This window comes from Sitodiplosis mosellana, unplaced genomic scaffold (assembly GCF_009176505.1).
Source record: "Sitodiplosis mosellana isolate CC-2019 unplaced genomic scaffold, AAFC_SMos_1.0 Smas_scaffold_42, whole genome shotgun sequence".
In the NCBI taxonomy this organism is placed as follows: domain Eukaryota; kingdom Metazoa; phylum Arthropoda; class Insecta; order Diptera; family Cecidomyiidae; genus Sitodiplosis; species Sitodiplosis mosellana.
In genome coordinates, this window is record NW_022595284.1 from 166897 (window position 1) to 182610 (window position 15714).

At 35.4% G+C, this 15714-nt stretch overlaps 1 protein-coding gene across 3 annotated transcripts in view; it reads right to left on the bottom strand.

The window, feature by feature from the left end:
* Positions 1-253: 253 nt before the first annotated feature.
* Positions 254-15714, bottom strand: part of LOC129569772 (stress-activated protein kinase JNK) — a 44586-nt gene continuing 29125 nt past the window's right edge. For 2 of the 3 annotated variants that reach the window (XM_055448938.1, XM_055448939.1), the window contains exons 2-8: positions 10494-10538; positions 9978-10164; positions 7210-7339; positions 2973-3170; positions 2628-2892; positions 1839-2122; positions 254-1710 (exon numbers count right to left, since the gene is read on the bottom strand). In XM_055448938.1, the coding sequence (XP_055304913.1) occupies positions 1558-1710; positions 1839-2122; positions 2628-2892; positions 2973-3170; positions 7210-7339; positions 9978-10093 (1146 nt within the window). In that variant the 5' untranslated portion in view covers positions 10094-10164; positions 10494-10538 and the 3' untranslated portion in view covers positions 254-1557. Of the gene's footprint in view, positions 1711-1838; positions 2123-2627; positions 2893-2972; positions 3171-7209; positions 7340-8327; positions 8832-9977; positions 10165-10493; positions 10539-15714 lie in introns of those variants that run through there. The other variant, XM_055448937.1, reaches the window with a different exon arrangement.

Below are 15714 nucleotides of genomic sequence, written 5' to 3' on the forward strand. Positions count from 1 at the left end.
TTGTTGCTGTTATTGTTGTAATTTGTATTCTGTATATCATTAATCCATTCATTTTAAATCTCTCCAAAAAATTGCCTTATCATTGTATTTCTGTGTGTATATTTTTTTCTCTCTTTCGGCTACAAAACAAAACAACGTGTTTTTTACTCACTTTATTATACTTAAACGCTCAAATGTATTATTATTTGTTTGCAATATTTTTCTTTTGTCCGAAACTTCTTATCTATTAAAATGTTCACTTATTATCCATTAATTTGGGTTTATACGGGTAAATTTTATTGGTTTTGTTTTGTCATTTGTTTCATTATTTTTCTCGCTATTTATATTTGTTTTTTATGTTTGTTTTTTTTTTCATTAATTTTAATTACATTATTGATGACATTAGTTGTCTGTGTTCTTGTTCATTACAATCAAATATCGCTAAATATAATTTACTGCAATTTAACTCTACTTTTTTACCATTTGGGCTTTCATTCTTCTTCTTCTTTTTATTTAGTTAAGGAGAGTTATGTAATTTTATTACTAAATTGTTGTTGTATTTTGGTTGGACACACATAATCTTGTTTTGTTTTTTTTTTGTTTCTTTTTTTTCATTAGATATAGATCATTGCGTACTTATTTTGTAAATATTATGGCTGGTATTATTGTTGCCGATGGTGTCTATTGTGAGAAATTGTAAACAGAAATGAAAATCAGCAACGAACTGGGTAGCAGGTAAATAAAAGATAGGCGATCAAAATAGAACGAACAAAAAAAGAGAAAACAATAGAAAAACCCAATAACAAAAGAAATCATGTATCAACTGAATGGAAGGAGATCTGATGCAATATCATTTTTGTTGCTCAAAATGTATAAATAGCTCAAAACAAAATGTTGCAGACATTCATATCATTAAATCGAACAATACAAGATTTAGATAGAAATAAATATTTAGAAATGAAAAACACAACAACAAAAAACACACACTGCTTCTTCTATCGAAATTGAATGCGAAATTGAACAAAGAAAAAAATAGTCTACACTTTCTCACAATTCAATTGCATAAGTTTGCTCAGCTCTTGCTAGTAATTTTTTTGTTTCATTTTATTTACAATATACAAAAAATGTATTAAAAGTCCTAAGCGTGTGTATAGGTTCTGTTTAATCATCATTTTTAACATCGTCTTCTACAGTCTACGTTTTTTTTTATTGTTTATTCATATCCAATTTTTTTAAGTAATTTATTTTTGTCAACTCTGGTTGGTTTGTTGAGGGGGGAGGGGGGGGGTTGTTAATTTTCATCATTATCAGCAGCATACTCATTATCATTTTATCAAATGATAATGCAATTATAGAGAATATAAATTAGTTATGAAGCTTACAACTCATTCCTCAAAATTATTCAATTTTCACTTATTTTCTGTTTTCATTTTCTTATTGTTTTGCTGCAAAACTTTTATCGGTTTTTAAGAATAGCCTTCGAATACAACGATAGTGAAAGAGTCTGTGGTGGTTACACCATCTCTTCTCTCTCTCTTTGTTTAAATAGGGCTGGGGAGTAGGGGTGAATTTATTGCTCTACCGTGCATTTCCACCCACTGCTTCCGCTGCGTTACCGCCACCACCGATGCGCGCTTCATATTCCATCACCTCCTGGTAGATTAACTCTTTCCATTGTTCGACGGTATGCTCACGCTCGTCTACACTATGATCGTATGGACCAGGTGCGGGCTGTAGGGAGACAAACAAAAATAGAAACAAACCACAAATGAACAACATGAAATGCATGCCCTTTTTCTCCCATCGCATCATAATCAAAATAGAACGAGTAGAAATGCAATTAAAATGGCTAAACTCACCGCATTTACTTCGCTCTCCTCGAACCATACATTTATGTAACTATGCACTAACGCTTGATCGACGGAAATCCGGTCCTCTGGATCAATGACTAACATACGACTAAGTAAGTCACGGGCTTGTGATGCTCGTAACCGATTGTGCTCATTCGAATCACTTGGAAATAGAACGTCCGGAAATAGACGATCAAAACTGTAGCCCGTGTATCGGGGACGATTTTCAACGTAATTGCGCACAGTCGGCTGAAGTCTTTGCATAAATGCTGCTGACGGTGTACCCAGTTGTTCTGTTTTCATTTTTTTTTTGTTCGTACAAATTCAAACAAATTAAATGGTTGCAATAAATCAAGGGATGAAAAAGATTGCCTTTTTTGTGTGTGTGGTAAAACGATGAAATAAAATTTGTAAACAAGTTTTAATTTCCTATCGAATTGGACATATTGGATGCTATGACGAATGACCGATGATACTTATGCACAATAATATCATTTACATTTTATTTTGCGAGCAGATTAAAGCGTGAAAATTTAATTAATGATGATTTGAAAACATAAAATGCATGTTTCAACGTGCGGTTCATTGCATTCAATTGTGGCAATCCGTTTAATTTAACAACATTTGTTGAATACAATAGTGACCATTAATTAAAATGTTGATTCGCATCATCACCGTGTGCATACAATGGAATTGTTAAATAAATAGAAAAAACCGCATATATTTCATCGACGAAACCGCACACACACACTGACATAAAATGGAATGGCATCATTTGGCTGTGAAAAATCAACTCACCAATAATTTTGTTCCACTGGTCAATGTGATCTGTGCCGGGGAAAAGAACACCGCCTCGAATCATTTCTCCCATGATACAACCAACGGACCAAATGTCAACGTTCTCGGTGTAGCCCATGCCAAGAATCACCTCTGGCGCCCGATAATATCGCGTCACAACGTATGGTGTCATCATAAATGTTGTGCCAGCCGTTCGGGCTAGTCCAAAATCTAATATCTTTAGTGTGCAATCGGATTTGACGACAATATTGGATGGCTTCAAGTCCTGCAGTGACAACGAAATAAACATGAATATATCATTTTAGCAAAGAAAATGGGTGGCTAGATGGTAAAGACATGACATACCCTATGTATGATGCCCGCGGAATGTAGATGTTTTATTCCGCACAGCATTTGATAGAGAAGGTATGACATACGCTCGTGGTCCAGGTCCATTTGTATGACCTGGCACAGGTTGGCGTCCATAAGTTCCATGACCAGATACACATCTTGGAATTCTTCTAATGTGCGTTGTGGTGTGAATGCATTTAAAAGTCCAATGATCTGAAAACAGAGAAATTTTACGTGTAAATTAGGATTTATTTTCGCCCGTTTTTCTTTTCGTACAGATTCTGTGATGAACAAACGATTGCACATAGCAAACAGCCATAGTAATGGAGTCCCTTTTTTTATAGCTCATCCCCCCCACCAAAACAATTTCCACTTTTATGAAATACATTGTTCTCGTTTCGATGACATATCGCTTTGAATAAATTGCGCGAACCGTATACAATTCGCACGAAAAAAAAACCAGCACATGAGAGTGTATTGTGAAGTGGCTTTTGTTGTGGATGACAAATTTTTGAAACCTTTATTATGTTCTTTTGCAACACAACAATAACGACGAAGACGACAAAAAAAAACACACAAAATCGCATGCGAGTAGCGAATGCGTTCGTTTATGAAACGATTTCTAAATAAAAACGTTCAGCACTTCAGCGCTCTGAAAGGATTTATCTATTGTGAGTGACAGTCGTTGATGATAAAGCCAAGAGCATAACAATGCAATTTTGTGATATGTTTTTGCGCAGCAACAGCAACACAAAAAACAGAGATAATAAACAACGCAAAATTGCTGCTTATGATTCCATTATCATTAATGCAGAGATGCAAAAGGGAAAATTAGATGAATCAACGTGTGAATGATGTACAGAAGCAAACCCAGACCGCAGATCGTCGCTTCGCTCCGCTCTGCGTTCTTGAAGCTTGTAAATTTAACGGGTTTAATTAATTTGATGTTTCCAATCAAATCATTATCGTAAGCACTACATGGAATGTAGTTTTAATCGTAGTATACTTTTTGTATGCAAATCATTCTAATATTGTCAAAAATAATCAAATAAATTTATATGATGATATTGTATTCTTCAATTATTGTTTTAATGTACGTTCAATGTGAATGGTCATCGTACATTATTTCACATTGGCAACGAAAAAGTGTCAATTTTTTTTTTTTTTTGAGTTATCTCAAAATTGAATTAAATAAACATGATATTATTTCATTTTTGCAATTAGGCGTAATTGCTTTATTTGAAATAAAAAACATGGATATTAAAATGAATTAGTTTACGGTCCAAAAAAATGGCCTAAAGAGTCTTAAAATTTTCTCGGGAAAAAAAATAACAACTACAGTAGCCTACATTCCATGCAGTGCTAAAACACATGTAACATGTGCAATTTATGCGCCAATAGCAAAAGCAAAGTTTATTTGCCTTAATTAAATTCTCCCACATAGGCAGCAGGCGAAAAAAACCCGTCCATAAGCTGTAATCCGCAATTGTAGCTGTGTAGCTGTTGGTGTTTCCGTAGTAAATTAGTTAATGTCATCGTAAGCATTTTGTGTCTGAAGAAATATCCATTTATAAATCACATGATCGTTCAAACTTTGAGTAATTGCGGCAAAATTGCTTACTTCCCTCAATTCGATGGCAATGCGAGTCCATTTCGAAACAGAGAGTAACTTTTTCCGCCAATCCGAGAACGATGTGAAAGACAGGCAGGCTCGCTGGCAGACACTTACATTACAGTCATCATTGAATTATTCACTCGTCTGGGCATTTTCGTGCTATCTGTTTGCACACGGTGAGAGAGAAAGAGAAGACTGATGGAAAAGAAGCAATTCTGATAGCTGTCTGCTGATGTTAAACTTTCTACGAGGAAATTATCTCTCTCGCGCGCAAAATTATAATCTACTCGATTTTAATTTAAGCACACCGAAACAAGCGGTATCTCCTCATTCTACTCCCAAGGTGTTCTACGCCAAAGAATCACATGTAAAATTGTGCTCATCAAATCGAAATAAAAATACGCGAATGCGCAAGACAGATTTGTTTTTTAACTGCAAAAGTTTTGATATTCATTGAAAATTTTCGCTATCCCATTCAGCCAATTGTTCAGCACAATTTTATACAACTTTGAAATAACATTTTCATTTTATTGCAGTAGTAAACTTTTCCATGGCGCTTTTCATACGCTTCGCCTTTCGGAACAAAAGTTTCCGAAATAATATTGATTTTGTGCCAAATGCACGATTTGTCTAGCTTATCGATTCATAGCGATAATTAGATATGGTTTTTTTCCCTACTATGGTCACACGATTCTGTCCACATTTTTAACCACCACAAAACTTTGGAAGTCACGACATACTTTTCCATTGTAGTGAAACTAAAACATTCCATGTTAATTCATTCAGAATAATCCAAACGCTCTGAAAAGCTTTAGTAAAAGTTGCTTTAGTATTTGTTGGGGGTAACAAAAGTCGATCTGAAAATCGCATGTTGAAAATCTGTAATACGGAAACTTCTTGCGTTTGCTTCCACTTTCACACTGAATGAGGTGTATGTGATGTAAATATATGAAATAGGTAATGAGTAGCTCGTGTGCAACCAAAACTCACGTCAGAATTGTGAGTTTGAAATTAAATGTAAACCCAATCCCGGATAAAACTTTTGCTCGGTAAATTTTGATTTAAAAATCCACAAATTCAAACCACTTTATTGTGGATTTTGTGGGTACAAGTTATTGAATGAAACATTACTAAGACTCTCTCATCCAGAGTCAAGAGGTTTGAATCAAATGTGTGGTTTCTACTTGAAATACCAAGCACAATCGATTATTAAAACAATCGAATTAAACGTAAATCGATAAGATAGAGGCTAAAGTTTTGTCCGTTTTCGATTAAAACTTGGTTTTACTTCAGAATTTTCGATGGACCGCATCCAGACGGAATGTATCGTAGTGTCGTATGTTATACGGCACTTAAATTAAAATTGCTCGCCTTAACTTCGACTTCGTCTTTATACCCAGAGAATTACCACTCGCCAGATACCTGTCAGTATTGCAATAAAATGGAAACGAGCGTAAATCCAAACATGTATAAAACTGTTAGCATCCTGTGTGGTTCGGTTGGTTGCATTAAACCAGCAGTACTTGAATGGTACATTTAATGTGATTTACGATGCATGAAATACAAGAAGAACAAACCTTCTCTCTTTGGGACACAATGTGGCTTGTGAGTTGTTGAACAATACATGATGCAGCACAGCAAAACACATCACGTCTCTGCAAAAACTATCAGTTTTAATGTGGTAAAGAGCTTTTGCTTCACAATACCCTCCTGCCTGACGGAGACTTTTAATCGATTTATGTACATACACTGTGTTTATAACGTGCCGGTTCGACAGTTGGTTGGCAACACTGTGATTGATTCAATATATTTATGCTCATCAATACTGTGAGAAACAATACATGCGCCTGTGTGTGTATTGGTTGACATGAAACGTCGTTCTGTTTCTTCGGCGCATTGGAAGAATATATACACAAACACCGCAGTGCCGATGTTGTTATTGAGATGAATCATTTTACAACCGCGTTTATGACAAACAAGCAAATTTCGGCTGTGTGAAGTGATGCTTGTTTTGTTATTGGAACAAAACACTGTTCTCTTTATGTCTCACTTTCTCTTATGCATTCATGTTTAAGCATTACAGCGGCAAATTCTTCTCCATTTATGCCTTTCGTGTCTCTTTCCAAATTATGTTTCCCAAACACACACACACACACGTTTTAAACACAGACAGGGAGTCTATCGCGCACTTGTTTTCATTTCATTTCATTGTTCTAACTGTGTGTGTATGTAACACGTACTATGGGTGTGTTGCGCACTGGCTTTGCCGAACAAGCAATAAGCAAATGGTTTTCGATACGTAAAGTGAGGTGAACGTCTGTATGTATTGATTTGTATTTGATACACACAGTTCAATCGCAATTCTGAATATTTTGTGCTCAGGCGCTTGTGTGTACGTTTTGATTGTTGTGGGCTCGTGTTGAACATTGTTTGGTTGGCAGAACTGTGCTTGCTTTTCAGCATTATTTAGAAGTGTCATTCCGGCAATGAACAAACCTAGTGTATGTAAATATTATTCACTTGACCTGCGTTGTTCAAAAAGGCTTTTTTCAACAACTCAAATATTTCATCGCCAGGAATCATAATAAATTCAATGGCCCCACATTAACTTTTCTACGTTTAAAATTCGATACTTACATTTTTGTGATTAACTAGTTTCATAAGCTTAAACTCCCTGTATGCACGTTTGGCATGCGTAACATTTTGAAATGGTCTGGATAATTTCTTGATGGCAACATTTTGTTGAGTACCCGTGTCATATGCAGCACTAAAATGATAGAGAAAGCGGAAAAAAATCGAATATTCCATTAATAAATGATCATACCGGAAATCTGGCAATGGGCTTGATTAAATATTGATGGCCAAGGCTATTTCAGAAGAGTTAAAAATAAATTCACAATTCCATATTGTTCAAAGTTCCAATGAATACAATACACCACGGAAAACTGTCCGATACAAACATAAATTTAGTATAAAGTTTGTAATTATTAACATCAATTTAATATTATCTTTTTAACATAGACATGCATTTAGTTAGAGAAAAATGGGAATTGTTCATTTGAATATCATGCATTTGAGAGTTACTAACGTAAATATTTGACTGAATACCAAATCGAAAAGAGAACCCAAAAAAAGTTGGAAAATTCCGTAAAATTGACACAAACACAAACATTCAATTAACATAACCACACAAACAATTGCACTAGAAAGAAAAACCGGAATGAAAATGTAGTTTCATCATTTTAAAATTGAAATGAAATTCAATTTTTGTAAATGATATGTGGCATTTAATTTTTACCTCGTTGCATTGAAATGGTCAATTTTCAAGCGTTTCATAACCGAGTCGTATTTTTTCCAGAAATATCTAACTCTGACTTTTACATCGAAAACACATGCATTTCGAATCAACCGACAGCAAAATGAAAATGGAACATGTGAAAATGCAGATACGTGGTCCGCAAAATTCCATTGAAATAAGTCAAGAAAATGTCGAGAAAATAAAATCAATATCCATATAGTTATGGAAAATAGATAGCTATTATTTTTGGACTTTCAATTTAACATTTTTTCGGAATATCGAAATGGCAACCAAGATTAAATTTCAGCTGAATCTCGAAAATCAGAGAAAAAAAGGAGTGGTGTTAGCAAGAAGTGACAGTTTGATTAGTAAGGAAGAGAGAATGCGCTCTTATTGTATCTAGGATTACTTGTCTGGTGTTAAGTTCAGTTGTGTCGGCAATAGGTTGGCTACTTACCAAACAGCACCTTGTGCACCGATACCTCGAGCGCTCAGTGAAATGTATCGCGGTGGTACTAGAAAGTCCGTATCACCGAAATGATAGCTTTGGTAAGCGACCTCATTTTTTTCTACAGGCAGTTGCTGACTTGTTTCGGTCATAGTTTGTGTCATAATGGGTTTTCTTCTACTCCCTTTTTTTCTTTTTCTCGTCTATTCTATCTGTATTTTATGTTTTATTTCGTGCGTCGGTTGCCTTTTTTTCTTTTACTCCTTTTCAGTTTCTTCGCTGATTAGAGTTTTTCAAGTACTTTTTAATTGCACTTAATGATTTATTATGAGAAATTGCTCGACACCCGACCAATATGACGAAAGTGAATTGGAACAAATAATAATAATAAAACACAATTGGAATATCGCGCACTCAACTTTTTTTTCTTTTTCAATAAATTCTATCAAATGTTTGTTGAATGAAATTCTAGTGTATATCAACCGCACATTTAAATACTACGATTGTTCGAAACTAAAAAAAAAATAAATAAAAAAATGCAATAAGTGATTTATAATGTACTACAAAAACAATTGTTCACAACATTTCATTTACTTCAAGTTTTTTTTCAACGTGTGACCAAATTTCCAAGCCAATCATTTCCATTTGTTCTAGTTTAACTGGAATAATGTTGATTTTATTTTCTGCAGATATTTTTCATAAAACGAAGAAATTAAAGAAAGAATCAGGTTGAATGTTGAACTTGATTAAGTTTAACATTCCTTTTCATTTGTACGGATTTTCGAATTGATCCTCAATTAATCATGAATATAATGAAGAAGGAAAATGCCACTTGCACAAATGAAAACGTATCCCATCAAATGTCTGCAGTGAAGATCCAGTGCTTGTGTTTGTCCAAGAGGAAAATCAATGGCATTTTTGAAGATTTATGAATTTAGACTCGATTAGCTTCTTTCATCACTGGATAGTGCTCTGAAATTGCCATTTCAGTTAAATGTAAAAACAACGTAATAGAAATGAATTAATAGTTCATTCTGAGAATAGTGAAAATTGTCGAAAAAGTCGTCACTGACTGTCAGTGCCATAGAGAACGTTTATTTTCGTCACGGTACTTTTTGTTTGCTATAGCTATGCATGTGCTGCTTCAGGCAAATTCCAGCAATTTTAGCGCTTACAATCTATCTATTGCATTTGGTGAATTTTCATTTGATTGACTCTCTTCAGCGAACTGTTGAGTTTTCGAGTTAGCACAACAAATGCATGTTAAATGATGCGATGGCGTTGAAATGGAAACGAGGCCACGTCGATAAACACGAGTGCGCACACTTAATGCAACTAAACAACAATTATTGCAGATAATCTCATTTCATTCTAAATGGAAAATATGTGCAAGGAACACATACGAATTGTGTTTTGATAAAGATTCATCTGTCGATTGAAATGGATATGTATGTTTGCTTTTCGATCAAAATAATAAATGTGTGTATAGAATGCAAAATTAAATAAAATTTCCGCTGAAATATACATGTATATTTTCCATTTGAACAGCAAAAAAGGATTATCCAATAATATTGCACACCATATATCGATTCCGTTCTTGTTTTTACTTCTCTTCTTTTATAGTTCAAACAACAATGCAACCGTGAATATACGACTTACCATACAATTCCTTGTGCACCTGATCCAATCGGCTTTAAATTCTGGTATCGCTTATGTATAGTGAATTTGGTATCACCCACCTCAACGGTGTATAAAACGGCGTGACGTGAGCTCATTCTGATTTTGCAGCTGCAATTTTAATGGCCGCAAAGCAGCGAGCTTTCTTTATTTGATTCAACTCTATTGTCTGCAATTTTGAAGGAAAAAAAAATGGAGAACGAGAGGGAGAAATAAAATTTGGAAAGTACAAACACACAATGAGTTGTTGATTGCTTTTAGTTTGTATGTTGATTTTTATTGCAACAACAAAACGCATCCCTCCAAAACTTAACGAACAAAACAAAATCAACGTTTTTCTATCGTGTAAAATGTAAATGAACTTTCCCGAACTTTCTTTGAACTCAATCGAAATGCGAACGATGAAAAAAAAATACACTCGACATAAAAATCGAAACCACGAGTCAGGAGGGAGCGTCATAGAATTGCATGTGGTAATAATAATAGAGTAGAACTCACCATAATGCGAACGATGCCATTATTCACTGCAAAATATTGTTTGATCTGCAAGCAAAAAAAGAAAAACTGTGTTAATTATGCCCATGCAGAGTCGGTTTTCCGCTTATTTATTTCTTTGTGTTTCACATTACCCGCGCAATGAAATCATATTAAGTAATTAAATAAAGTCGTGTTTCAACTGCAACAACAAGAACAACAACGACCAAATGTGGAAATTGAATTAAAATGGCACCGACAAAACGGGCAAAATAAATACGAAACCATGTTACGTTCCGAACCAAAGCACAATTAGCGAACCGAATCGACGAAGATATATTGGATCTCATTTCAGGACGATTTATCAACTCGTGTTTTTTATTCTCTCCATAAAAATGAATCTAGTACATCGATGGATACACAAAATCGCACGCTCTTTATGAAAATCTGTTCAGATTAACATTGGACTTGGCTCAGATATTTAGGTTGAAAAATAGGCAATGCAGAAACAGTATATTTCATGCTCTTACATCCATCTGCAGAAGATTTATATCTGTAAAATGCTGTTCATATTTTGGTGATTTGATGAATTTATTCTTTCGTTGGTTAAAAAGCTATGCAGCCAAAACATATTGCATTTGGCAAACCAAATGTGTGCTCCCAAAAATCATTTTGCATACGAGCCAAACTTCTATTCATACATGTTCGGATATTTTTTCTTGTTCATTGCAAAGTTTTCGTTTCCAGTTGGTCTCCATTCAAAAGAAATTTTCTACATCATGAATGAGAGAAAAAGTAGAACACAGAAAGTAAGAATTGAGACTACACCATTTGAATGAAATGAAAATTCCAAACAGAATACCAGTCACTGAATGATGATTATAAAGTTTCATTTGAAAATGAAGTGTGCCTGTGCATGTTGATTTTATGAAATAATATTTTGCGTCGATTTCTGATTGATTCAAAAGTTTGATCATTTGGTTATCAATCACTTAAATGTCCCAGCGAACACAACCCCTGCACCACACTAACAAAACAAAGTAAAACACGAATTTGCGATGAGCGCATTCAGTGAAGTTCATTTCAATTCTTAACGTCGTTAGACGCACTCATGAACGCGACAAATCGAACGCATCAACAATGTTCCGTAATGAAAGAAACATTTAGTACTTATAAAATTGATGTTTATCACGTGCTACGCTCTCACAAAAATCAATTTTGCACATTCGTGACATTTTTATTTTTTTGTCTACTTTATTAACAAATATAAAAAAGATTCAATAATACATTGAACGATCTGTGTCACAACTTTTGACACTTGTCTTGTAGCGCTAGAAGTGAGCTGTCAGACGCTTAGATGCAGGACCTTCGGGACAAAACCATCACCATCACCATCAATAGCGCCAGCACATATATCGGTGGCCCAAATTATGTCCATCAAAAAGAGAAATGTTCGATTGGTATCGATGGGCAACGCAGGAAATGTCCATTCGATTGACTTTTCGTCCAATAAATGGACAGCATCAATTTGTTACGAAAATGGATGATCGGTGAATTTCATTGAAGTCTATGTAATGTGATGTGATGTGGCTTTCACGTATCGTATGGCGCATCGGATCCCTTGTTTCGGACAATGAACATCAATCACAAAATCTCTTCATATTGAATCTTTATTTGGGATTTATGTTGTGTCAATGAAAGGATAGAGCGGGAGGGAGGGAGCAAAAAACCAGTGCTAACGCAATACTTCCGGAAATTGAAGACGATGCCATTGTGAATAGTACAATAGACTTCGTTTTCCCATTACATTGCTATTTGTGTAACGCATTATTGGTACACATTTTCATTTCGAATTTTCATTATCGCAAAGAAAGGAGCCGCCTCACTAAGTTTCAGCAGTGGGTATGGATGTGTGTGTGTGTGTGTGTGTGTGTGTGTGTGTGTGTGTGTCTATGTGTGGATGTGCTAACAAAACACGGAACAATTATTTAGTTTGCAACACAAAGGGATGGAAAATCAGGTTGACATGCAAACAAAATCCGAACACATCCAATATCTGAATCGAAGGCTGTCCATGGGTACTTATCAGCTCAAATACACAGCGTAGCATTGGGTTCGGGCTTGGATTGCCGTAGCCAGAGAGAGATATATAGCATCGGTAAATGTCCAGTTAACCAGCAAAACCTTCAATGTAGAAAATGTGTAGTGATGCATGTTCGGGCAATTCTCAACGGAGTCACTATACTGCTGAGAAGCACTGTATAATAGCCAATAAATATTTGAAAAATACAATGCAAACTCTTGCTCCCTGCTCACAGCACACACATACATTGCTTTGTGTTCAATTTATAAACAACGTTTGGCATTTATGTCGGAGCATTGTTTGCATCGACAGAACTATTGAATAAATAAATCGCCGCAAACCATTCACGTCCATACGGAAGTTTATGTACTTTCTCAGTTGTGGTCACACACACACACACACAGTGTTAATTGGATCAGAAAAATCGCAACACAACACAGCACCATAGATTGCAAAATGGTTTTTTCTCTCGCAACAAAGCGAACACCACACACGCTTGTGCTTTGCTCTAAGCTAATCAGAAGAAAAATTGCGGAAAAATCAAACCATTTGCAGGAAAAAAGAAGAAATTGCATGCAAGTGCAAAGAGACACGATATTTTTAGCGCGTCATTTTCCCTCAAGCTACAATATTATTAATCTCAACGTTATGATAGCTCAAAGGTATGAAATGAAAGCATATCACTTGAATATGCTGCATTGTGTCGTAATTTCAAACACGGTTCATCCAAAGATAGTCTATTAATGTGTATGACATTGACGACAACGACGCACCAGACATGGGATTATCTACATCAACTCGTGTATGAATTTTAATACAGGACATATGGCATCGATGTAATGGCGGATTTTCATCATCGCTTGCCGAGCACACACCAGAGATATTTTCACATTCATTCAAATATACTTTATTTAACAAGCTAATTCGAAATGAATGCCATGCACGCACACTGTGGTACAAATAGTGTAATTTACTATGTTTTATGGTGTTTTCATGTGAGGCGCAAATCACCCTGAAATTTATTCACCCAGTGCATTTGGTTCATATTTTATGTCGGTCGCATCATTTTTCGCATTGTGGCTGCCATTTAATCAGCAAACCAAATCTTTGCAAATAAATTATTGAAATTTCTATCAAAAATATGGTGTTCATTTTTAATATAAATAATGGGCTGCAATGTTACAAATACGCTTTTAAATGAAAAACAGTTTCAAACTGAAATTGGAGCAACGGAAGCGTGAAAAGTGACAAAGAAAAAAGAAAAAAAAGACCTTATCGATTTTATTTTCCTAACAAGAACTTTGCGGTGATTGTACAATTGTCCGTTGATACGAGAGAAAAAAAATATCGATTCGCTTGACGTAGCACGCAAGCCACTTTTATCAGCGCACTGCTAGATGGCTTCATTTCAAAACCGCTTCATAGGCCAAACCTATGTATTGGATGCTACGATAACATAATATTTTATCGTGGCAATTGAAATACCCTACACCACGACGAGTACATACTTCACATTCTGCTTTTTCCCTATCTTCCTCCAATTTCACGTCGCATTTGTTGTCGGTCAATTTATAGCAATTAAAAAGGAAAAAATTATTGAAATTTGGCACATTCCACCGCCGTAATTTAATCAGCGTCAAAATTTTTCACCAATTGACGTGCAAAGAACATTGGATTATTGGATAAATGCAGGGAGTCAAAGACTCGTCGCTCAGGCTGAATTCAGTCTATTGCGAGACAGTCTGGTTCGTGCAACTAAAATGAATCGGAAAAATCGACCAAAATGAAAGTTTTGCTGACTAAAATAACTTCTTCACTCTCTCATTTTTAAATTGAGTTTGATTTAATGCACTGGTTTTTCCATTCGAAGGAGAACAAATGTGTTTTCACGTTGAATCTGGAAAGCGCTTGGTTTACTGAAATGAATAAAAGTACGCATGAGCTTAATTATTCTTTACGCGTTCAACAAAAGAGTATGGCATCATTCTGGCGCGGTAGTAATTTCATTTGTGTTGCATTCAGCTTTTAGTGAATTTTTATAGAGCATTCGCGAACAAAAAAAAAGAACCGTTCAAGTGTGAGGCGGAACGTTTTTTGCAAACCTAATTGTCTGGCGTCCAGAAACTCATGAGAATCGCTCAATTTGTAATATTTTCAGTACGACCTCTGTTCCGACACTTGATGGAAATAAGAAGAAGCGTGAGGAAAATTTCTTTTGCACATTTTTTCTCTCCTGCGATATTCCCATGGGCCAACTTCAAGCCAAATTATATCCCATCCAATTCGTGTGCATGGCGGCTAAGAGCTTGCTTGCAAGAAACCACACTGATTCGATAACTTCATCTCTTTTTGTGCACTGCCAGTTTTCACCATCGACACAAAAAAGATTCCTCTTGATTTAAATCAAACCGAAAACGCTCGGGTCTTTTTGAAGTGTAAAATTTTGGCTCTTGTTTCGTTGGTTGACTTTTCGTACTTTCGAATAAAAGAAATTCCAAGTTGGATATTTCCAAGAGAAAATTCTTTCGAAAAATTGATGCCATGTTGAGGATGGAAAAAAAGTTTGGAAAGCTGCCATTATCAAAAGAGCGATATTATTGAGTTTGTACTGTAAACCATAATGGTCGCGTTGCTTTGGTTAGTCATCACAAAAGTCGAATCTGGCACATCGCTTGAGATCGTTGCGGCGAAACATGTGCAAATACTCATTCATTGTTGACACGCAGAGCAATTCCAGTTTAATATTGATTATTGCAGAATGCACACACACAGGGAGAGAGAGAGAGAGAAAAGAAAAACAAAGAATTTAAAGCAAGGACCAACAGCAAGAACTCAAGCGAAGCATTTATATGCATCGTGTAATCGTACACAGCTTGCCATTATTGTCTATGTTTAGTATATGGGTATAAATAAAAGGAATATATAGATATTTCTTTGTTGTGTGCTTTGACACACTGATTGCAGACGATATCTTGAGATGAATACAGCAGAGGGAATGGAAAACAAGAAGAAATAAACAAGCTAGTTCTGGGTACTTTTTGTTGAGAGCTGAAGCTCAAAGCTATGCATCATTCACTTGCTGTACAGTGTACACTCGACACGACATGACTTTGTATACACATACATCGAAGCTGAGTGTTCTATTTAAACTGGGTCCTGATG